General features: G+C 42.9%; 1 protein-coding gene across 1 annotated transcript in view; it reads right to left on the bottom strand.

The window, feature by feature from the left end:
* SOS2 (SOS Ras/Rho guanine nucleotide exchange factor 2) overlaps positions 1 to 25,399 on the bottom strand; it is a 282,480-nt gene that overhangs the window by 11,021 nt on the left and 246,060 nt on the right. The window contains exons 20-21 of the mRNA XM_069208691.1: positions 10,401 to 10,662; positions 3,006 to 3,050 (exon numbers count right to left, since the gene is read on the bottom strand). Of these exons, the coding sequence (XP_069064792.1) occupies positions 3,006 to 3,050; positions 10,401 to 10,662 (307 nt within the window). The remainder of the gene's footprint in view (positions 1 to 3,005; positions 3,051 to 10,400; positions 10,663 to 25,399) is intronic.

Here is a 25,399-nt window from a genome sequence, read left to right as displayed (position 1 = left end):
CCGCTGTTCCGGGAGACCTGCGTTGCGGATTCCTGTGTTTTTTTTAAGCTATCAATTAGAAGAGTTTTTCGGGAAAGCTATGGAGTGCGAAGGGGAGAGCCAAAAGAAATGGCTATGATTAGGTAACATTGTGAACAACGTGACAAGCGCTTCAATATCACTGATGAAGTTTGCGCGGTTGGCGCTGTGAGGGCCATGGCTGCCATGAAGCACAAATGGGAGAGGCAAAAGAAAAAAGTAGTTTTTCCAAGCTGAAGTATATCGGCAATTGGCAATTATCTATGTAACCGAGTAGGTCTGCAAAGCGGTAATAAAACTGCCCCCAAGGCAGGACAAACGTAAAGCATTTACCAATGACATCAAGGGATTTTGGAAAGGCAAGCCCACAAATGAGTGAAACTGATGGACGTGGTTAAAAGTCCACAGATAGATAATAACTGGTCGAAACTGCTTGCTCGCTCGACCTAAAAACAAATTGTTCCAAACTCAACACCTGACAGCAATAGCAGAAAAGCTCATGCACACCATGTGAACCACAACAGCACACTGAACAGGAACATGACGAACAATTCAACGGTCTACCACAGAATCCATTGTTCGCAAATTTACTGCCTCTTCACACAATACGGGACCTACGCACTATCTTCTCCTATAGTTAAGTAAATTATTTTAACTGCCATCAACCTAAGTATTTACTGGGTAACTGAATTACCCCCGCTGCTGTCACTCACTAAGCTGAATTTCCGACCTGATGATGACCTGAGGATATATAGCTTCTAGAGTTGTAACAGCTACTTGTTCCAAGTGGATTAATGAGAAGCTTAACCACTGAAGTGTTTTGAGTGAAAGAGCACACCAGAAAGAATAGAATATCAAGCCCTAAACTGAATATTAAAATCACAGTGCTCCATTACCAAATTGTGTGATTTACAAGTACATGTGCGTGGCATTGAGTTATTTTCATGTAACATGGCACAGCAGCACCGGAACATAGCAATATCAGTAAGGAAAGAAGAGTAGCGCGATCTTGCACGGATTAATCCTTTGGTGACAGGGATATGACAGGCATCTGAGGGAGCCTCAACAACCCCAGAATGCCAGTTGTTTTTATTTTATTTGAGGCTGGAGCATCACTTGTAGTACTACACTGTTTTTTATGGATGTTATTAGGTTTGAACAGGTTTTCTGGTCTAACATGGCCTCAGGTCTTACAGCTAGAAACATTTCCAAGGTACTCACAATAGTTACCCTCCTGGATTGGCCAGCTGAAGGTCTGTACTTGTGGGGACTACATTAAAAAAGATATCATAATGTAATGCCAAATTCAGCTGGTGGGGTCTGGTCACAAAATTGAAGGTTTCTACTGGTACAAGTCCTATTCTGGGAATTTGCTATACCATTGCGCAGAATGAACATTAAATCATCAGATTAAAATACTCAAACAGGGCAACACACCCAATTGCAAGTGTCATACTACTCCACCTCTTCTCCTAACAGAAACAGCCTCTATCCCGTTTATCCAAAGCAGAGTCAGATAGTAGGAAGAGATAAAAAGAAAAAGACAAACATGTGACATGTAAGTGCATTTTTGGGATACACTTTTATTCCAGCTTTACCGAGTCATGTCTTCAGTTTTTAGTCTAATGTACCACATTTCAGAAAAGCAGTGATCCCCTGGACAAAGGTCATTTGTGACTTAAGTTACTTAGCCAAGAATGTCGTACTCATAACTCCAGGACCCAGGCCACGTGCATGAGACACATTTATTACTGATATTTTAAAAGTGATACGATTGCAAGCTTCTGCTCGAAGAGAGACCAGAACATCAGGAGTACATCGCAGCAATCATAGGTTTTGAGAACTAGATATCCGTAGTAATCCAGTTTGGGGTCAGTTGCGATAATCACACACACACTTTGCATACCCATAAGTACCGCTAAATCAATTAAAGTTATGGACCCAGTACTTGAATATCCAAAAGATAAGAACAGCAAATTACAAGTGTTGGAAGAGGAATGGAGTGGAAGCAAATAGATCCAAGTGATGCTTCTCCTGCACTATTTAAATTACACATTTGTATGATGGGGGGGGGGGGGGGGGGAGTAGGCGTTCTAAGAATTGTTTAAAACTAATTTCTGAGAAAATATAACAGAACTTTAAATTATAGGGGAGGCACTCACCATAGAAACATACTGTGGAAGTGTGACAGTCACACAGATTTACATCATAACTATGTAAAAATGAGGACCCCAGGAGGATACTGAAACTTGATCACCAGGGCAGACAATAATGTCATAACATTTTCCTATTAGACACTCCCTTGGAAACCTCTTATTGTAAAGGCCTGTACTTGCTTACGTATCTATGTTTCCACAAACTGCTGAGGATCCACATTTTAACAAAGTATTTCTTGAATTTGTCTCTCATATTACAGCATTGTTAGTGATCTTGTGTCAAGCATATAGAGGTGGCTTGGATTACTACTGTCTCCGAATCCGTTTGGACATAAACTAACTATTAAGATAATCCTCTGAAAGATATGCATGTTTTTTTTTTAAATGACGCTACAGTTTGACTTGTTTAACTGTATTAAATGAAACTTTATTTGCGCAGTTTTAGCTGACGAACATGTCACCTTTAAAATACTTGTTCCCATTTTATTGCCTGTTTCTAAAACAGGCTTACTGAAATTTCAACTATTTTGTAATATTTCTTTTGATATTTCTTTTTTTGTTCACCACTAAACAAACACAATTAAATCTGCACATCAGCAGAAAGAAGTGTTCGAAACAGAACTATGTGTGGAAAAACATCTTAACAACCAATCAACTATAATCGGACGTTGGTCATTTAGCTTTAATTATCACCCATAACGTTAAAACAATAATCCAGTTTCCCAACAACTATCATGACATATGTGCAGTGAAGTTAGAAAATAAACAAATGTATCATTGTCAAAGTATTATACTTGAAACCTTTTGAAAAACTGGCACAATTTTACTCACTTGAATGTGGCAGAAGTACTGGAGCAAATATGCTGTGATTACTTCCTGAAAAGAAAACACAGATCTCTGATAAGAATTCTTCATATTATTTTGAGTTTGTGCACCTCAAGTCCACAGCTCACAATTAGCATGCTAGTTTACATTAAATCTAGACATCAAGTTAACGTTTGATTAGATGCTATACTGCTGTCCTAACCCACCTAGAGTCGACTAAAGTAGACTGACATAATAAACCTCGCAGCACTACAGAATTTTCTGTTCCTCGGGGATGCTCAACCTCTCATTCTTTTCTATCCTTTTTTGCTTTATTTTTTTTAACAATTCTTTATTAGGTGCATTCTCGATAGCAGAGTTTTTTTTATTCAGCACCGTGGACATGGAGGAACATAACATTCAAAATAGTTAGTGTAGGAAGCTGGCCTGGTGTGTGGTGAGCACCTATGGTGTTATCACCTTATTCCAGACTAGGTATTCCCTATTAGTGAGGTGAAGTCAGTGTCTAGGAAGCAAGGTTCTCTACGGGTAGCTGTAGATGAGCAGCCTAGACTTATCTAGGAGACATGCAAAGCTTATGCAATATCACTGTGATCACACAGCACTTTTGTGAAAGAACCACACAATAATACAAAAATAAAGGTACTTTAATATGGTAACACAAATACCAAAATACTATATAGGCAATACCCCAACTGGAGGTAAGTAAACACACTATGATATGCACATCAGAAGTTGGGAATTAGCATAAAACACAATATAAAACAGTGAAAGCAATAGTAAGTACTGAAGGCCGTAGGGGGAGGGGCAGACCAAACCATATACTAAGAAAGTGGAATGTGAAAGTCGGGCCCCCACCCAAGGAAGTGGAATCGGTAGAGGGGAGCTAGAGAAACTAGGAACCTCAAAAGGTAAATACTAGAGTGCCCCCCAGCGACCAGGAGAGAAGAGGTAAGTACCTGATTTTCCTCAAACCCACCAAAAGGACTTCAGAAGAGGGTAACGCAAGACTGCAAGAAACCAAAGGTGGATCCTGGAAGAGGAATACCTGGAAAAGAAAGGGTCCAGTTCACGTTGGAGTGTCCGGTGGTGGCTGGAGCCACTACCCAGCCATCTGTGGATGCAGGACCAGGTGGACGATGGACAAAGACAGTCAGCAGTGCAGCACTGGAGCAGCTGAAGAGTTCCTGGAGTGATGCAGTCGACGTCCCATGCTGGAAGGAGGATTGCAGTTGGTCAGGGGTGTGTTAAAACCACCAACAAGCCTTGGTAAAGGCAAAGGTCGTGGAAGAAGAAATGCAGAGCTGCCGGAGACCAGCAAGGTCCAGGAAGACTCAACCCATGGAAAGAAGTCCAGGGTGACCCTCAGCAGTGAGGAGAGGCACATGAAGAGGAGGCTGCCACCACAGACGCCCCAAAGGCAGCAAGCACAGAAGTCGAGGTGAGGCCCACACAGCACACCTAGGGAGGAGTCCCATGTCGCAGGAGAAACACGCAGAGGGCTGTGCGTTGCAGTGAAGAGTGCTGGGGCTACACAGAGCCTGAAGATCCCTTGGGGGAGATGAAAAAAAAGGCTTGGTAGCTGCAAGAGATGCGGTGCGGGGGAGTACTGTCCTGCGTGGAAAGGCAAGGGCTTACCGTCTCCCAAGTTGGACAGCTGGTAGAAAGGTCCAAGGGGACCACCCCAGACCACCACCTGTGATGCAGGATCCAAGCAGCTCAGGATGAGAGGAGATCCACACAGCTGGTCGTCGTTGTAATTGGTGCCTGCGGATGCAGGGGAGTGTCTCCTTCACTTCAAGGGAGATTACTTCTTCATTCCCTTGCAGACTGAAGACTTACTGTCCTCAGAGGATTCACAGCCAGGGAAATATTGCAGTTGCTGGAAGGAGCCAGAGAAACAATGTTGCAGAGCAGAGTTGTCACTGTAGCTACGGATTGTAGGTTTCAGGGAAGTCCAGATGCGGTTCCGGTGGCCAGAAGTCGAAGTAAACATTGCAGAGGAGTCCTGTTGGAATCATGCACGTCGAATCTGAGGACCCACCCAAGAGGGAGACCCTATAGAGCCCTTAAAGGTGGACTGGTCACCTAGCAGGGTGACAACATATCAGGAGGGGGCTGTGACGTCACCTATCTGACCTGGCCACTCAGATGCTCCCAGAGGCCTCTGCCCACCTTGGATGCAAGATGGCAGAATCAAGTGGCCACCTGGAGGAGGTCTGGGCACCACCCCTGGCGTGGTGATGGACAGTGTAGGGGTAACTCCCCTTTCCATTGTCCAGTTTCGCAGCAGAGCAGGAACCGGGGGTCCCTGGACTGGTGCACCAAATGCCCCCTTCAAAGCATACCAGTGGCTTGGGGAGGCTACCCCTCCCAAGCCATGTAACACCTATTTCCAAAGAGAGAGGGTGTTGCCTTCCTCTCCCAAAGGAAATAGTGTGTTCTGCTTCCTGGGCTTGAGCTGGTCAAGCAGCAGGAGGGCGGAAACCTGTCTGCAGGATGGTAGCAGCGTGGGCTGCCTGGGAAGCCCTGCAAACTGGTAGGAGCAACGCTGGGTGTCCTCTAAGGAGCCCCCAGAGTGCATGGAATCATACAACCAATACTGGCAACAGTATTGGGGTATGATTCTGACATGTTTGATACCAAGCTGCCCAGGTTCGGAGTTACCATTAAGTAGCTGGAGATAGGTAGTGACCTATGTCCAGTACACGGGTAAAATGGCTTCCCCGGGTTCACGAAGTCTAGGAAAATGGAGCAGGAGCTCATGGGGGTACCTCTGCTCATGCAGGAGTGCGTGCACCCTCCCCCCCCAACACACACACACACACACACACCTGCCCACTGGGCTAGGAGGGCCTACAATGGGGTGACTTAAAGTGACCTGGTGCTGTGACCTAAAGTGAACCTTTTCTTGCAAGCTGCAATAGCAGGCCTGCAGACACATTTTATGTGGCCTCCCATGGGTGGCATAATACATTGTGCAGCCCATGGGGAACCCCTGGTGCCCCAATGCCCTTGGTACCATATATTAGGAACTTAATGGGGGCAGAGGTATACCAAAGGTGGGGTGTGTGAAGTCCCAGCAACCAAATTTAGAGGGAGAGAGACCACAGCTGGATCACAGTGAGCACAGTCAAACCATACTGACATGAGGCAAAAAGTGGGGGTAACCATGCCAAAAAGAGGGTACTTTCCTACAGTCATAACTTACATTTTTTGACAACAATCAATTTGCATCTCTCAACATCATCAGTAATAGTACATACGGTAGACAGTACATACGGAATTACATACTAACACTGTAATGTGTACAATGTTTTTTTAAATGGGAGAAGGACTGGGTAGGGTAGCATAGTTCAAATAGTCACTGTCACAGATGTTGCCATCCATATTCATCATGAACAGAGGACGTCTGATATATCTGATAAATCATACTTTAACAACAGCTTCATAGATGGCTGAAAGGGAAGATAGGAAGATATGGATAGTGTACACCAAATAGCTGCCCTGAATGTAGCAATATTAGCAAAGGTTCATAATATACGATATGATGTGCCTTCTTGTGTACATCTTCCAACAGCTGGAATCATGCCCCATATCTGCTTTAACCATACAAGTAGGGGGATCCAATATCAATTGTATAAAAATCTATAGAATGTAAATTTTAAGCAGGGTCACTTTACATCCTTATTGTGCATTTCCATTATACTTGACCATTCTGTTCTGTAATCAATCGCAGGGTTTTTGCATCTGTCCCGAGCGTACTATTGGGGGTGTGGGGGGGTGGTGGTGGTACAGATTTGTTATTGTTACAAGGGCTAGTTAACTCCTCCTCTATCTGTGCCTCTTCTTCTGATTTACATATGCATTGGAGGAAGTTAGTTTATATTTTGCAGGTAAGTTCTCAAAAGAGTTCATAGTCTCAGTGATTATATGTTCTAAGGATAGGATCCCTTTTTTGGCCCATTCTCTCTAGTATATGCAGCGCTTACTCACTGTCACTTTCCTGATCTGACATATCAGGGCGTCTAGTCTTAGGTATAGAGCTACTTACGTGGTTTTGTGCAATATGAGTCATATTGTTACTGAGTTCATCCCGAGGAAGTGGCAGGGTAGCTGCGCATAGGTCTTTCATAAGTGTGTCTCAAAATGTGCCAATGTTCATAGTGATGTAAAATATTTCAAAAAAGGAGTTAGTTTCGAAATGTGTTGGCTGGTATGGTAAGTGGCAATGTGCATGAGGCCTAGAGTGTTTCACTTGAGGTCTGTCCCTTTATTGAGAAAGAGACTGCTGTCTTGGTCGAATTGATTCGAACTTAGGAGGAGTTGTCATAGGGAGCATGCTCAATGTATAGTTGAATCTGGGGTGTGATCATTTTAATTGTTTGTACTCAACCCAATATAGGTTGGGTGCTTTCCATCTGCATTAATCAATGTTTTTCCTGGGTGAGAAGATTCAGATTATGTGCAACCGAACCTATTAAATCTGTATCTACACATATTCTACATCTATTCTCAGACATTTGAGATTATTTTTGACCCATCTGAATTTGTAGCCCTCTGTGTCTGTTGCAGCAGTGTATCAAGACTTTGGGAATACTTCACATTTAGCCCAATCGACTTTGTAGCCAGAGAAACCATAAAAAGTGTCTAACAGAGCCGGTACTGAATTCCTGAGATTTGTGAGTGTCAGGATAATGTCACCAGCATATGAGAATCCCTTTATCTCTCCTGCAGTGGTAGTAATTCTCCCAATGTCATGTGTAACTTGTGAGGCTGTTGCCAATGGCTCCAAGCTTAACCAAAATAATAAAGGTGAGTGGTCATTCCTGTTGTATACCCATTGGTATAGGGAAGATTTCTGACAAGAATCCACCAAAGATTCATTGGCTACTGGACTATTGCAAAGGCATTTTACTTTCAATTAAACAATATTTCCTAAATCCCACGTTTTCACCACTCTACAAAGGTAGCCCCAATCCATTTACTCTAAGGCTTTCTCTGCATCAAGAGAGAAGGCCATGGTTGGGTCCCAACAGTTCTTTGCGACTCACAGTAGATCAAATAATGTGTGGAGATTGTGCCTAGAATATCTGCTAGGTACAAATCCTATCCTACCACAGATTCATGTATTAAAGGGGGAACAACTTTTTACAGTCTTGATCACCAAAAGTTTCTTATTTGAATTTTGCAAGGAAATTGCCCTACAGAGCATTATAATGATCTTTGTTTGGTTTACACCTCATAGCTGCGACTACTATATAAAAAATGTGTTTAATGTGTTCTCAGCTTCTGCTGCCTTAAATTCTGCATGTAGCATTTCCGCCAAGGAAGCACTGCCAGTTTTATAAAACTCTTGGATAGAAGTTGTTACTGGAGGACTTGTTGTGAGTAGATTGGATATTTTTTGTTCTATTTAACCTAACATATCTTCACCTGCCAGTAACTCTCTGCCTATGAAATATTTTAAGAATGTTATATTTAGTAAAGAAAGAACATGTCTTCGACTCTGATAGTTGCGTGTTTTGACTCTCATTGATACATGCACTGTGAGAATTTTGCAAATGTATTTACAATGTCTTGTGGGTGTCTCTGTGCCTGTCCTTTGCCATCTACATTTTAAAGTAAAGGGTTTTAGGCAAATTTATCTTTTTCCAACTCTGTTAGTATTTCCTGAGATAGGCCACCTCTCACTAATTCACAAGCGAAGAGAAAACCCCCACACAATATGTTTCATTTATTGAACTCTAATAGTAGTCTCAATAAATACACAACTTCACAAACCCTGATAGATTCCCAACTGCTTTTATTCAATCTACACTCTTTATGTATCCCTCCCCACTCACTTCCTTCTCTCGCTCTCCTCTACATGCCTGGATAGTCCTGTCAGTCTGTGTCTCTGAAACCTTGCATCATTGTGTAGATTGTTTCTTTTATAACAACTTTATAGTGGTTAATTTAATTCAATGCAAAAGTTACACTACCTACTTCTTGGCTATGCAACAAACCTACCCACTCACCCCCATTGTGGCATTTAGCATTAAGGTTCCAAATTGTGTCATTCAATGTAATTATTCCCCGACTCCGTTGCTTTCAACCTGTCTGCATATATGTTGGGCACAATGCCTCTATGGAGGTTTTTCTTGCCCAGTGATCAGATTTGCATATTAAAATTCAATATGCTGGAGCCTTACTTCTTATACCACAAACACTGAAACATGAAAAGACATTAGTGCCCAAATGAACTCCAGCACACGATGAAGATCGCAATGTGATCTTAAAGAGAAAGCAGTAGCCTGTTGTACCTGTTGTGTGTATGTCACCTTAAAGAATAAAGGCAAGGTTAAAGATCTTGGCTTGTCCTAGTTTGGAAGGAGAAGAATGTTGTCCATTATTAGCACTCATTCATGAAGCAGGCAACTTTATGAAAATACTTTGCATCAAATCCCAGAGTAGTTCCATTGGAGGTATTGATAATAAAAAGCTACTGAAAAGAAACTTTAACTGTGGAAAAAATCTTAACTCTCAAGGTAAGAGTTAAAATGTTGAATATAGGAGAATACCAGTTAAACAGCCAACATTTATTTAAGAAAACATGAAAAGTCAATTGTTTGTGATCTTTGCTTCTGGGAGCGGAAACATTCCCTGAGGCCAACTGATACTGTATGGCATTATGGATTGTTGGGCCACTTTTGCACAAAAGGAACAGTGTCCAGATCTTCTTTAATTAGCATCAAGCCCATCTGGTCACACTTCCTACATTTTCAGTTTAAGTTCAGGTTTCTTGCACCAAGCTGATGGTTTATTGATCGTTTTAATGTGTTTTATATAGGCACAGTTGAGATTTTCAAACAAAGGGTTTTTTATTTTGTGGAGAGGTTCAATGTAGGTTAGTTAAACGAAAACAACCAAGGTGGAGAACTTAATTAAGAATAAGTAATTGTTACTTATGCACTGGACGGCTTATGTTTGTTCCTGACTGACTTGTATGGAAGCGTTAACAGAGAGAGTACAAGAGGAATGGCAGAGAACAGTCCTCTACAGCAGTTTAAAGTATTGAAATAATTGTGCTCCTCTACACAATTAAAGAAACCAGCTGTCCACTCTTTGTACAAAGCAAGAAGCACACTTGCGATGTGCCATCAACTAAGCAATCTAAGGCAAAACAGGTAATTAAATGTGTTGGAAAGGTCTGTTCATAACACACTTACTCTTTATGAGGACACAGTGCAGGCAGATAACGTGAGCTTAGAGTTTCAGCTTAATAACTGTATGCTTGAGACTGTTAGTCGGGTATGCCATTTTGCTAGGTCAAAAAAAATGCTGCAGGAAAACTATAAAGAGAATGAACAAAATACTGCATATTATTTCTTTTTACAAGATAATATTACTTGTTCATACCATAGGAACTGTTAAGATCAATATCTAAAAACACGCTGAGTTCTGAAGAAGCAGATACTGGTGGTGTAGAAGGTGTATTCGGAGAGGTTGGCGGAGTACTGGTTGGCTCATGCTCTACTTCAGTGATCCTGCTGAAACTCATTTTACATGGTTCCCTTTCCAGTGGTGTTGGGTGGCCACGCAGAGTGCCTGAAGCCGACGGATGTCTGCCACTATTAGGTCTTATTCCAGGGGACTTTAATGAATAGGTTGTTTTTCTGGGCTGAAAAAGAAAAAACAGATACAATTATCAATTTTCCATTGCTGAGTAGAAACATCAGGTACACAAAGGTCTCTTCACAAACCAACCAGATGTATTTTAGAAAAAAACATTATTAGTAAAACATGCACTTAAATCCTACATATTAGCAAACATAAATGCACTGGCATAGGTGGTTTGAAGAAGCAAATCAAAAAAAGTACTAGGAGTACCCGATGAGTAAAAATATGTTACTTATCTATACTTTAAGTTGTACACCACCAATATATTTCTTTGACACAAGTGTTTTGTTGAATATCTGAAGTTGTCAATATTATGACAGGGAATATGAAATGAAGTGCATATATTAGAAGAGGAAAGACTTTGGGCCTCATTACAAGTGTGGCGGTCTGGACCACCTCCTATGTGGCGGGCCAACCGTCACATAACCCTGGCGGGCCGACCGTCAGCTCTGCCAGGATCTTAGATCCTGATGGTCTGGCGGTGGCGGAGATCCTAATCCACCAGGGCATTATGACGTTGTTCTCCGCCAGTCTTTCAATGGCAGTAACACCACCATGAAAGGACTGGTGGAGAACAGCTGCAGGGGGCCACAGGGGGACCCCTGCACTTGGCATGGGCAGTGCATGGGTCCACCTGTCCAGCACCGACATTTCAAGGGTGCTAGTGCCCCTTCCTGGCTACAGCATTGCCGCTGGCTTCATTATGTCTAGTCTAGCTTAGCGGAAAACTCTTAATGGGTCCGGCGGGGAGGTAGCCAGTGTGGCAAAAACCTCCCTGTCTGAAGTTCGGCAGACAGTGAAAACCATTCGCAGAACTCCGAATCAGGCCCTTTTTATGGTCCACTGTCTTGGCATATGTTACAGTAGCTGGAGGCATCACATGGGCTGATTCACCAAGATTTCCTTTATGTGTAGGGCCTTCATTAATAATTACAGGTTGTTCACAGACAACATTGGAGACTAAACTCTATTCAGTCAGTCTTCTGTCAGTGGTAGCCTGGAAAATGGCAACTGGGTCTGGGACAACATCACTTTCCTGGGATCACCTATGACAGCACAACACAACTCTTTGAAAAGGGAGGTTTTGTCTAATAAATCTAACAATAACTTCATGTTCTGCTGAGTACCTGCTAAGTCAAGAGTTACTTTCACGGTAAATCTTTATAATTTTTTACACATATTCTCAGGCAATAGTCTAGTCAATGTCTAATTTGGCCCAAAACTGAATTTGTTATATATTTTAGACACCACTACATCACAGTATTTCCCCTCATTGTATAGATATGAGACAATACAGTGGTTAATTGCTCAATCCTCAGCTCATTCGTTAACATATCAGATGAATCAAGGCAATTGTGGGGGAGTGGCATGGATGCTCCTAAATTCATCAGGTCTTGTGCTCAATATTATACCTGTTTATTTCAGAAGCAATTGATGTCTGGTTTTATAAGGATGAGCGGTCTTTGGAATTATCTGTGTGGCAGTACTAAAGAGTTTATTTTCCCTATCCATTAGAGTAAGGGAAAACACTCAACCTTTTTCATAAGAAGCTAAGCCATCCAGAGGGCTCAGAAGCGGGCAACATGAAATAGGTTACCTATTCAGTGGTCAATTTATGTAACAAAACAAAAAAACGGTTTGCATAACAAAGCATTTAAGTGACCTAGACATTAGATTATTTCTGGGCCATCTGGAATATACTTTGGTGCCTACAAAGTACAGAGCTGTATTTGTTTGAAGCAGCCTGTGCATGCCTTCTGTGGGGGCTCTAAAGAGCCCAGACACAAGGATTTTACAGGAAAGGATGTAGCAATACACGCATACCAGGTGTCTGTGTTCTTTCACAAGGTAAATTTCAGTCTGCTTAGCACAAAGATAAAGATGTTCAGGCCTTGTTTGTCACAACGATTTTCCCACCCTTTAAGAATGATTTGCCACTTGCTCTACAATCCTGAATTTGCTTCTGTTGTCCATGAGCCTGATTTATTTTGCAATATTGATAACTCTAGGAAAAACAATGCTTGCATATGTGGAGTTTGTCTCTATGTACACTAAAAAGCTGGTTCTGCCAACCTGATTATGGCAAATGTGCATCTTCTGTGTGGGCCTTCCCATGTTCTCTCTGAGAAAAATAACTGGGTCAACTTTGGTGGAAAAATGTATCTATAACTCTATGCTTATAAGTGAGCAGTTCCATTCAAAATATGCTCGGGGGAATGAGTGAGGAAAGACAAGAGGTTTTTATGGTAGGCTCAGGTCATATTCAAGATCCCTCTTGTGGTAAGAGGCTAATTCGTTATAATAACTTTTTGATTACAGCACTATGTCAGATATTTCCTGTCATTGTTTTTCCGATTACATTCCTGAGTGACCATCCCACTCAAATCTCTAGTCTCAGGGCTCCTGTGAGAATGAAATGTAATGAGGAGTGTAAGGTGGAACGAATGATGGAAATTTGTTTAAAGAGCCTTATAAAAGGGTAACTTATCAGAGTCAGGGAGTACACTCTCACAGTGTAGCATGACAGTATGCTCATACAGACGATTAGACAATTGTAAAATATGAGACTTTAGCAGATCTATGTGTAAGGTGGCAGGGCTATTAGAAAACAAGATGGACAAACATACCCTCTGTGGTATGAAAAGTAAATGAGAAGGATTTGTAAATGAGGATTTGTACAAGCTGAAAAAGAGTAGGAGCGTTACATCTACACCAAGAGAGCTCTACTAGCATTAGATGAATATCATTACACTTCAAATCTAACCTGATATATGTCATTAAAGAAACAGTACAATACATCGGGATAGACTGTCAATAATGAAGCCTTCCTCCTTGCCATCCAAGAATCAAGACATGCTCTAGAAGCCATAATTGGTGAGGTCGGAACAGAGGTTACTTCTCCAAGCAGGACCTATGAAACAAAACGGGCTGAATAACAGCGTCTGAAGGACGCATCACAGCCCTTGAAAACACAGTAGCAGCACTACACCAAATGGTCCACAAACGATAAGTTCCAAGATGGTAGTGAGGCTAAAAGATGCAGAAGAGCGCTCATACTGAAATAACGGAGGTTTGTAAACTTCCTGGAGGGTGTGAAGGGCACCTACCCAGAAACATTCCTGAAGACATGGCTGAATGGTTTCTTGCCAGAGGATCATATCTCTCCCTGCTTCACCATAAAGCATGCTCACCAGGTGCTCGCCAGACAGCTGCCCCGCCACAAACAATCATCACCCGGTTTCTCTACTATCCACACAGGGACTTGATTCTTCGCACGGCCAGAACCAAAGGCAATATCCCCTCGAAAATTCTCATTTGCTGGAATACCCTAAGTCTGTCCAGGCTCAGCGGACCATAGTTCTTCTCCTGATCTGCGCTAACTGGTGTGGAAGAAAAAGAAATGACGTCAGCACGCCAAGGTGGCGGCTATATAGGTGAGGTAGACATCTGGATACTGCTCGCGAAAAATCTTCCGGATCAAGTCTGATGCCTGGGGCAATTCAAAGGTAAGGAAACTGCAGCTAGACGTCTCTATCAGATAGCTCGTTTATTTTGGTGCGTTATATGGGAGTGCTGCTACCCACCGAACCAGGTCACTTAAGCATCAGAATGAAGCAAGCCAGGCTAATTAATCAAATTACTTCCCCCCCCCCCCTCCAAACAGGACATAGCCGGCAAGGGGCCCCATGTTATGCATGACACTTCCAATCAGTTCATAATTTTGCGCTACTACACCTTGCATTTTGATTAGTATAGTTTATCAGTTGCTTTTCGGTTTAAACACCCCAGCACACAAACTGCTGGTTGATGGCACATGACAGTTGATCGCTATGTACAGTTTTTTTTTTTTAGCTTGAACTCAACAAATTCAGTTACTTATTAAGCACCAAACCACTGCAGTGGGTGTGGTCACAATAGAAAGTTTTACAACTATAATGGTATAGAAGGTTTGCACTCTTCTCTCAAGATGTCCATGCATTCCTCTAGAAGGTTGAAACAGCCAAACTAAGACCTCAGGTGCCAATTTGCTAAGTTCAACTGTTTGGGATTTGGGTGCATGTGTTGGCCTTGATGAAGATCTGGTGTATGTGGGAGCTTCTTGCCCGGGTGAGGGTTGAGGGACATACTAGGGCTGCATGGCCAAAGTTGGCACCACTAGGCTAAAGGTCATGGACACTTTCTGCGTCTTTCTCAGCATGTATGGGATGAGGGGAAGAGGCAGTTCACCCACAGTACATTGCCCATAGACCGCAGGTGCCTCACTTAGAGTAAGTACTTGTGGATGGAGTGCCCTCTCTTGGACTTGCTAATCTTTCCTGTTATGCAGATACGCAAAACTGTTCTCCATCCCCGGCACATGTTCTGGCAGCAGGTGAATGTTGCTGGGATTGCCCAATGTCAAATACGTAGCACTAGCGCAGAGAGCTGGAGATAATGTGTGTGCCACCCTTCTGGATGTAAAACCTGGCTGTCATGTTGTTTGCCTTCAGTATTACTATCTTACCCCTGTAGGTGGGAGTAATGCTTTGAGGCCGAGTCTGGTGGCTTTAAACTCCAAGTAGTTTATGTGGCACCCCTGGTGATGAAGAGTCCAGAAACTCTGAACTATCAACTGGTAGAGGTGAGCTCTCCACCCTATCAGAGAGCATCAGTGATGATGGTCACTTGTAGAAGGGGTCAGAGAAAGTGCCTATTGGAAAACAGGTTCTTGTTGTTCCAACAAAGCAAAGAATGTAGAGCCCTGGCCCTCGCCAATACTAGTTTCTCCCAATGCTCTTGCACCCACCACCTTACAAAGGCATTCATTTAGGGTGTGCATGTGCAATCTGGCCTAAAATAAAATTGTTATGCACAAGGTCATCATTTCCAACAGTTTCATGATGTAATTAGACAGCATGTCTGAAAAAGAGACAACAGCTACTAGAATGCCAACACCCTAGTTAGTGAAGTATGGCTTTTCTTTCACTGCACTGAGGACTGTTCGGAGGCAAGGCTGAATCTGCAGTGGCTGTAGATGTCATTTTCTTGGTATTGATGGAGCAATCTAGGTTGTGAAGCAGAGACACTGCTTCTTGAGTGTGCGCTAGGCGCTACTGCTGTTGGTCAGCCAGTCCAATTATGGAAAGACATGAATGGCATTTCTGCTCAGGTTTGATGCTACAACAGCTAAGCACTTGGTAAACACTCTCCAAGCTGTAGTGACCTTGAAAGTAACACCTTGAACTGGTAGTGTCTGCCACTTATCACAAAGCAAAGTTACTGATGATGTGCTGGGTGGATCAGGATATGAAATTATGTGTCTTTGAGATCCAGTGAAAGCATGAATTTGCTTTGTTGCAGCAGGGAGATCACATCTTGTAGAGTAACTATATGGATGAGTTAAAAAAGGATGAACCTGTTCAATGGTTGAAGGTGGAGGATTAGCCACTGACCTGTCCTTTTTTAGGGATTATTAAGTGCAGGCAATAAACCCCTACACCTTGTTAGTGTGTAGGTTCTGGTTCTATTGCACCCTTTTTCAAATAGTGCCTGAACACATTCTTGAAAAGGTGAAGGTAGTCTTGTCGTAGTTCGGACTCTTGCTCTGAGCAAGACTGCTGGTCTCAGGATTACAGTACTTTCGCTCGTAGGTGACTAAGGGCCTGATTCTAACTTTGGAGGACGGTGTTAAACCGTCCCAAAAGTGGCGGATATACCACCTACCGTATTACGAGTCCATTATATCCTATGGAACTCGTAATACGGTAGGTGGTATATCCGCCACTTTTGGGACGGTTTAACACCGTCCTCCAAAGTTAGAATCAGGCCCTAAGTCTCTTCCTACAACTATTTGTAACTGTTGTCCAAACCTTACCGGCTTACTAGCAGTACCTCACCGAAAACACAATAGTAAAAGGTGATTTGTAGCAGTCGCTTACGCATGGACTCAAAATACAATATCTCAGGGTTGTCGTGGTTAAACGGAAATTACCCTTTTCTCACAGATCTATAATGTCTCATACAAACAAAGGCAATAACACAGATGCAGTAAAGTTATAATAGTTTTTATTCAACATAACTGCAATTTGTGATAAGTTGCATGAACTGCAATGATTAGGATAATGAATATACCAAGCAACAGTATTGTAAAGAGGAGAGTCATTGTTATAAAGACCCCCACCATTATGCAATATAAGAAAAAAATATATGTATATGTAAAAGATGGAATAAGCCCTAATACCCTAAGGAAAGTAGGTCTAACCTCCTACCTAAAAAGGAAGAGCTGGGTTAGTTAAACCTAATCTGCCAAAACCGTGTCCATGAGAGGAGCCCCCAACCCTCGTTACCTTGGAATGAGGTCTCTATCTCAGACTCCGCAGGGACACGAAGACTGGATCAGTGTCAAGATGACTGCAGCATCGGTATCAGCGATGGTGGCGATGCCCTCTGGTCGGAATCCCTCTGATTATCTGTCTAAAAGTGTGTTGTATTTATACAGATCTACAAGGTCCCCTGACATAAGTGTTATTCATAACAATAGATAACAGGCATGCTTGGGACGGCAATTAATATCAACAATCCCTCGAAAGTATAGAGAGGGAAAATCCCTAAGTGTGAATGCCTACTGTATGTTTGTCTTTGGTGCTTGATCTTGACGCCTTGGCGCAGTGACACTTATAATAGAACCCATAACAAGTGGCCTAACTATAAACAAGGCCGCCATTTTAAAGGAAATAAATAATTAAATGGACTAAGCCAGAGCAAACTAAGTAGGTTAAAAGTCACTGGGTGACGGGGGCACGAGTTTACAAGCCTACGGCTAAGCTAACTCCTGTTAACCCGTTAAAACAAACTAGGATTCACTACACCCTCCCCATTGCCGTAACAGGTATGATGAAGGTAAAAAAAAAAAACAATCGCTAAAAAGCTGCTACTAAACTAAAAAGCCAAAAAACGTAACGAAAAAATAAATGCTGTGTTATAAAATTCATTTGTTTAAAAACATTTCAGAGACTTTAATATCAACCATGACAAGTATAGCAAACTTTTAGTATAATTGCTTCTTTTATTAGAATCGGGAACTGGCAAGCTAATTCATTAAATTATGTGCTATATGCAGGATCTTGAAGAATGTCATCGAAGTCACCATTCAAGGATCTCAAAAATGAGTCAACATCGTCTGAAGTGAAATTGAGAGCTGGGCGGACAAACGGATCCACAGAGCAGAAGTGAGCCATATTCATCAGTGCATCGACACTCGCTGCAGCCTCCTCATCCATGTTAGTTTGTATAACAGAAGGCTCATAGGTGGCCTCGCGGAGCAACCTCAGTCTCAAGGGGCATGACCGTGTATGAACCCTCATCGGGGACATCAGCAGTTCGTGGTCCACAGGAGATGTCGGTGCAACAGCAAGACAGACCATAGGCAGATGTTCAAAGAGACACCATATGCAGCGGAACACCGGTTGTACACACCAAAGTAGAGGCCGGAATGATAATGACCAGTCAAACTCTAGTTCCACCAGCAAAGGTGTACCGAAGATCCGAACCATGCGTTCACGGCACAGCGGGGTTGACGGGAGCGGCTCCATTGCTCTGTCGCTGGAAAGAAACAACCACCGCGAATCAGAAAATATAGCAGTAGTAGTCCGCCAATTAAAGCCAAAATAATTGGAAAGCCACCAAACACACTGGAAAAGAGTGAATGGATGGCTGATGGGATGACTACGAAGACAGTCTGGAAGATGGACGCGAAACCAGACCCGACAGCCTTAAAGAAATGAACAATCCCAGTGGTGCTTGAAGCATTGAATATTCTCGACACCAACTCTCCAAAGTGTATGGGGAAATCGGTATTTAAAAGGGATTGTATCTCGGCTGATGATCTCGCAACCTGGAGAGCATACGTCTCTTTTGCGGATGTCAAGGCGACCTGTTTTTGAAACAATAGCGCCTTCAGTCTACTCAACTTGTCATAGTTCACATTAATAGTATCAATGTGGGGCCACATTTCAGATACTTGTATCTCTCGTGTGGGGGGAAACAAAACATGGCCACAACACGTAACGACCTTCGTGACTGAGATTTCGTAGGCAATTCCAGGTCGCAAGCCGCAACAGCTGTCATCGCTCAGAAGAACATAACTCCCATTAGAAAGAACATGAAACACTGAACGAATCAAGGGGACGGGAGTACCTTTCAGAAAACAGGCCAAATTTGCGACCCCCGCATTGCAAAGACCGTGAAGAGACACCTGTTTGCATATCATGGAATGACAAACATTAGTCTCACATTCACTTCCGCTAAGAAAGACCTCTTGTTCGCCGTTCAGACATCGATACTCAAAGGGCAACTCCCACTCTTCTTTAATAAGGCTATCTCCTAGCCGTTCATATCGTCCCACTGCAAGATGTTTCAGGCAGCTCGAGAAACGAAACGTTGAAAACGGTAAATAAATAATGCCGTGTAAGAGCCAGATAGTTGAAGGACTCTCTGCTACCGTGAAGGGCAACTTATCTAATTTTTCTACTTGAAGCAAGGTGAAACGAGCCTCTCTTTTAGCCATTGTCACTTGTTCCCCGGAAAAATTAAAAGCAGCGAATAGTTCACTCCCATTAAGGTATTTCCATGGAATGTGGCCACTTTTCAGCGTCTGCAATGCCCAACTCAGCTGCATGATGGAACGCAGCTGTGTTTGCCCATGATATAACCGAGACAAATCAGTCTGAGTTATATCAATAGCAGATGACACTATATTCGACAGGGAATAAATCCTGTTGGAAAGCGTGTTCATGCCATTGTCGACAACAGCCAAGGTATTTTCCAAATTCTCTTTATCAAGTTGCCGTAAACGTGCAGCAGCCTCAATTTGAGAAAGTTTCCAAATTTCATTATACATGGCATATAAAAACCGTTTCGAGCGTTGCTTTCTAGGACCTAATAGGAAATCTTGTAGGTCTATACTGTCAGAAAGAGTATTCAGGTGTTGTTTCACCGCTGTTAAGGTGTTTGTTTGTATCCATTGTTGGCACAGCTTGCCCACACTGTATGTCGTAATTATACCAGCATGCTGACCTGACAAAAAGCGAGGGTCTGGTCTATGAACGGAAAAAACCCCTGAAGAGTTCAAAAAACGCCCTTGACACTCATCAGTATCGGTGGGCCATACCAACCATCCCCCGGGACTGGAAAGTGAATAATTATAGTCACCAGCCTTAACCAATGCATCTAGCCTATCCACAGAAACATTTATAAAGTGTTGCCAATCTGTAAATTTTGTCGGTGTAGGGATACTGGGTGTGTTTAGATCCTTTATTTTAGCTAATCCCAGACATGATGTCTGCTCAACAGTGTCATTTAAAAAAATCATTTGCACAGGAATTAAGCAAGCTCAAAACAAAGCCTCCCTACCCTGTAACTGCCAATCTTGCGTCCCCCATACACTCTTCAAATCGATAGTGTTCTTCCAATATTCATAACCCTCAATCGAAAGTCGGGAAAAAAAGGGATCTGAATAAATCAGTTTTGTATCTGTTAACAACAATTTTCTAATGTGTGTCTTAGGTAATTTAAAATAATAAGATTCAGCTTTTGTTGTATCATGCCCAGAAAAGTATGTGAATTGGTCACTGTAATACTTTGGACTCCCCACTCGTGGTGTTGAACAATGTTCCCATTGTGTGTAGTTAAAAAGAGGCCTATATCTAGTTGCACGGTGCAGGTAGTGATGTCCCCAATTATTATAGCAGAACATTTCACCATAATTCATTGTAAAATCATATACATCATCACTTCCAAAAGCGGAGTAGTCCTTCATTTCAGTTAGCATGGAATCAACTGTTTGGACATCCCAATCATCAGAGACAACATTAGGTGTAATAACATCAGACATAGAAATTTTTAACACGTATGGTATTTGAATTATCTCTGTAGGCCCGTATATATCGAACGGAACTTTGTCCCAAACAATCCCATCAGAAATTGGAATAGCTGTAATATTGACAGGGGACAAACCACGTTGGACCTTATGTGATGAATGATGCGGTGTTAAAATTACATCAACAGGCTCCACTGAGGAGCGATCAGCAATATAGTGACCATTAATTAGTAAAAAGAAAACAGTCACAAAACCAATCCATAAAAACAATACAATAAATGTCAAACAGAACCAGAGATAGTTCCATGGATATATCAAATAGTTCTTTTTAAGCCATTGATAGAACTTGCTTCCTCTGGAAAGTTTGTCAGTCTCAGTTGAGGATGAATCTGAAGAAAAATCATCAATGTCCACAAAATAGCCAGATGAAGTCTCCGCAAACACAGGACTCATCGAATTCCCATCCACTGTTCTTGGAGGTTCATGATAGATGACGTTACCAGTCGTGGAAGTGTTCGTGTAAAATACAGCCAAATCCTGTAGCGGTGCGTTCTCCGAAGTTGTTACAGGAACCAACAAAAGTTCATTTTCTGTCCTCCCCATGGTCGAGGAAGTGTCTGGAACAGCAGCTGACATAGTTGTATAGTCAGTAGTAGCGATGGTCATCCTACTATATAGAGGGATGTCCTGTTGGGTAGTGAGAGGGGATCGGGAACTACCCAAAGGACCTCCTGGTCTACTGTGAAGAATCGGCCACATGGTGTAATTTGATGTCATCAATGGAGATGAATCTGTTTGATTTGGAACCAGACAATGGCGGAAGGATGACAGTCCTGGTGCCTTTTATTCCCAAGACCGGTACAGGTGCTCTGTATGCGGGACCAAACTCTTTTCTCACAGCGATCTTCTCACGAACCAGATCCCCAACGTTAGGAATCCAGCCAGTCGAAGTTTTCGCCAAATCCCTTATTCCCAAGGTGGCAGCGCTTGCAGATGATTTATCATCACGGAATTGTTGAAGCTCCTGTAAAACAGCGAGACGTTCTTTTATGTCAAATGGTGTTTCTGCTGCCACCATACCAGGGGCATCAAGATCGGGAACATACATAGTTGTACCAAAGAGAACCTCATATGGAGACTTGCCCCTCAAGGACCGTCTTGGCAGATTATTCAGTGCTCTCTGGACCCCATATAGGTGATGTAACCAACTACGGCCTGAACCTAATACTCGAGCTGTTAAGGACTGCTTTAGATCACGATTCCGCCTCTCCACGACCGAATTTCCCTCGGGATGGTATGGTGAGGAGTAATGGAGTTCAACACCCATCGTCCTCATGGTGTCCCTGAAAGCCTTAGAGGCAAATGCAGGGCCCTGGTCCGAATGGAATGCTGCAACCGCATATGTACTGATAAAGATCAGCAAATCTTTTATAACAGTCCGGGCGTCAGCCGACCGCTGTGGCCATACCCACAGGAATCTAGAACAGGAATCTACAGCCACTAAAATGTATTTGTATGCACCATCAGGTTGCAAAGGACCACAATGGTCCAGGTACACACAATGGAGTGGTTTGTCTGACACTAAGAGATGTCTGCGGAGGGCGTCCGATAGTCGAGCCCTTAATCTGCTGACAAATGTCACAGCAAAGGACATACTGTTTAGTCCGTCTGCATAGACCAGGCCACCAGTACCGTTGTTGTAGAATGGTGATAGTGGCCTGTATACCAGCATGTGCAGAAGCGACACCCTCATGTGCAGCTGTAATCAATTCCAATCTCTGATCTTCATTTGGGATCACTCGATCACCAACATCTGGAATTGTTGCAAAAGCAACATTCTGTGCACTGATATGATATGTATAGTTTGTAGGGTATCCTTTCGGAAGGGGCTTGTCTGCAGCCGAGGCTTTAACGGCAATCAGTATTTCATTATCCAAACTCGTTCGAGAACGAGTCACTGCAGCCACAGAAGCCGTAGCTACTGAAGCTTTGGCTGCTTCGTCAGACAAAGTATTACCGGCAACATGTATTCCTACACGTTGGTGCCCCAATGTATGAACTACATGGACACATGGCAGCTTATCCTTAAGATCAGCCACCCTTCCCCACAATATTTTGTGTTTAATGGTGTTCCCCTTAGAATCTCTAAACCCGTTCAGTATCCAATGATTGAGATATTCATTGTATGACTGGACGCAATAATACGAATCACAGACGATCAAAGTCTGTGTTCCTGGCTCTGAATGTTCGAGCGCTAGAAGAAGAGCCTTAAGCTCGGCCAACTGGGCTGTGCAGTCCCCTAAGGTCTGAGTATACGTGTTATGAGGATGAAAAACTCCGTCTTCCATTACCCCGCACACGGCTGCGCAAGCTGCCGAGTATTGATGTTTAGTACCCACAGCCGGTTGTGCTGATCCGTCAGTGTAAATGATGGTATCATAACTGTCTATTGGCAATATGTGTAAGGGAGCGGGGTACTCCTGTTCATACTGGAGAAATTCTTGTGTCTGAAGTCTGGGGTCAAACACATAATCAACATCAGTGGCGGTCAGAGATGTTGCCCATTAAATCCAGCGTGGATGCAATGCCTTAGCGTTAGGAACGCTCACTTTAGTGACAGCCTCTAAGGCAGGAACCGGGGAGACAACAACAATGCGTTTCCCCTGGGCAAGCGGTCTCTCCTTTATGACGGCAATCTGAACTGCCGTCAGAATTTTTTCAGTAGGTGCAAATGTTTTTCTGCATTGGAGTACAAATGTGATTTGTATGCTATTGGCACCGTGTCACCCTCATTAAAGGTGACATAGGTAAATCCTAGGGCACCAGATATTATTCTGATGACCAAATTTGTTTTATAGTCCCGTGTGTACAAGTGTCTAGCTTCTAGCATGTCTAGTTGTATGTCCCTTAGGATGTGTGGTTGTTCAATTGTCCATCGCCTGCCAGAATAATTGGGCTGAATTAAGTCATATAGTGGTTTTATGCGTTCAGCATAATCTGGAATATATGTTCTGCCAAAATTAAAGAAACCCAGTAATGACTGCAATTTCTTAAGCGTTTTCGGAGGCTGTAGCTGAGCACACTTCTCTAGGAAGTGCGGGGCCAGGCTCTTCCCCTCGTTTGATAGTTCATATCCTAGGAACAATACACTAAGAAATGCTATCTTGCTTTTCTTAAAATTAAATTTATAACCGAAGGCGGCAAATCCCAAAATAATCCGATCGACCCTGGCAAGATGAATGTCAAGGGTGTCATCAGTGAGATAGATATCATCCACATATGATAATGCCTCGGAATCAAGCTCCTGTAAGATTGATGTGACACGGGCCGAAAACAGTCCTGGGCTGTTTTTATAGCCTTGGGGTAAACGACAAAAGCGTTTCTGAGAACCATAGGAAAATGCACTTAGGTCTCTACTTTCATGTGCTAAATTCTGGCAGAAAAACCCATTAGATATATCCAATGTAGTTTTGTATTTTTTACGCACTATATTATTAATTAGCGCTGTGCTGTGTGAATTTTGTATAGCATAAGTGCGTGCATGACTATTCAAGTGCCTATAATCAACCACTATTCTATATGAATGATCAGGTTTCGCAATGGGAAATAGCGGATTATTCATTGCCGATGTACAGGGCTCAATTACTCCCTGGTATTCAAGTTGTGACAGTATCTCCGTCACCGGAGCTTTTGCTTCATGTTTAACAGGGTGTTGTGGCTGCGGGTGTGGTGTAGACCGAACGGGAATAACATGGCAAGGAGAGTCCTTGTCCCATCCTACATGATTACGGTATAATGCAGGTGCCTGCGCTAAAGCCCATTCAGCAGCTAATGCTCGTTTGTCTGTCTCCGGAACAAGATCGGAGAAAGAAGGCAAAATGACATCTTCCCCATGTGGGAGCATGCGGACATGTTCAGGTGGCCAGTCTCTCTCGGCCAACAGGATATCACTAGTAAGTTCATCCCAGAATATTACACTAATAATGCGTTCCACGTCTCCCTCTATCTGAATTGTTAAATCAAAAACCCGATCGGGTGGAAGTACGCGGCCATCCGCCGTTTCAACTGCGATGTAATCGCTAGTTGCTGTCGCATCCAGATGATCTTTCAGATTCTGGCGACATATCGTGACCTCTGCCGCGCTGTCCAACAGAGTCACTGCCCACTTCTTGTTCCTCAACAGTGTTCTCAATACTACTGGCATTTTTAATGGTCAGTGCAGCCACTTTTTTCTTTTTAAATTGTGGCTTTTGTTGAGGAGTCTTTTCTTCTTTTTTAACAGTAGACTGTGGCGAGTCTTTCTTTTCTTTCACGTATTCCGGACGTCGATCATGACGGCCCCCTCTCTCGCTACGTCTATCCGGTGCATCCTGAAAGGAACGAGAAGGACGTGAATCAGTATATCTGTCTGGAGTTCTAATGTTATCCCTATTTCTGAGATTATATCTCCTTTCGGAGTACTCTGGATGAGGAGAATCAGCTCTTCTGTTTCTCCTATCCTTGAAATCTTTTTGTTTTTCCCAGCGTTTCTTAGAGCCCTCTTGTGCCTGCTTCATACCTTCCTTATGGGTGGTACTTGGTATGTCCAATTTTTTAGGTTTGGCTCCCAGCCCATCCCGTCCTATACTAGTATAGGTATCAGAGATTATTTTTGGTAGCTGTCTCTCTTGTTCCTGGTGTGGAGTTTCCCGGAGACGCTGGCGTATCGCCAGTGCTACTGCTTCCCCTTTAATATTACTCAATATTATCAAGGAGACGGCGTCAAAATTACGCATCAATTTCATCCCCAGATCTAGGGCCGGTGCAGCCCCATGCTCATTTTGTATTTGTTTCAATACTTCCGGCAAATTGGCCAGTGTAGGGGTACCATGCGTGGTAGTAT

The sequence above is a fragment of the Pleurodeles waltl genome, chromosome 9 (genome assembly GCF_031143425.1).
Source record: "Pleurodeles waltl isolate 20211129_DDA chromosome 9, aPleWal1.hap1.20221129, whole genome shotgun sequence".
NCBI classification, from domain to species: Eukaryota; Metazoa; Chordata; class Amphibia; order Caudata; family Salamandridae; genus Pleurodeles; species Pleurodeles waltl.
This window is presented reverse-complemented; position numbering and strand designations above follow the sequence as displayed.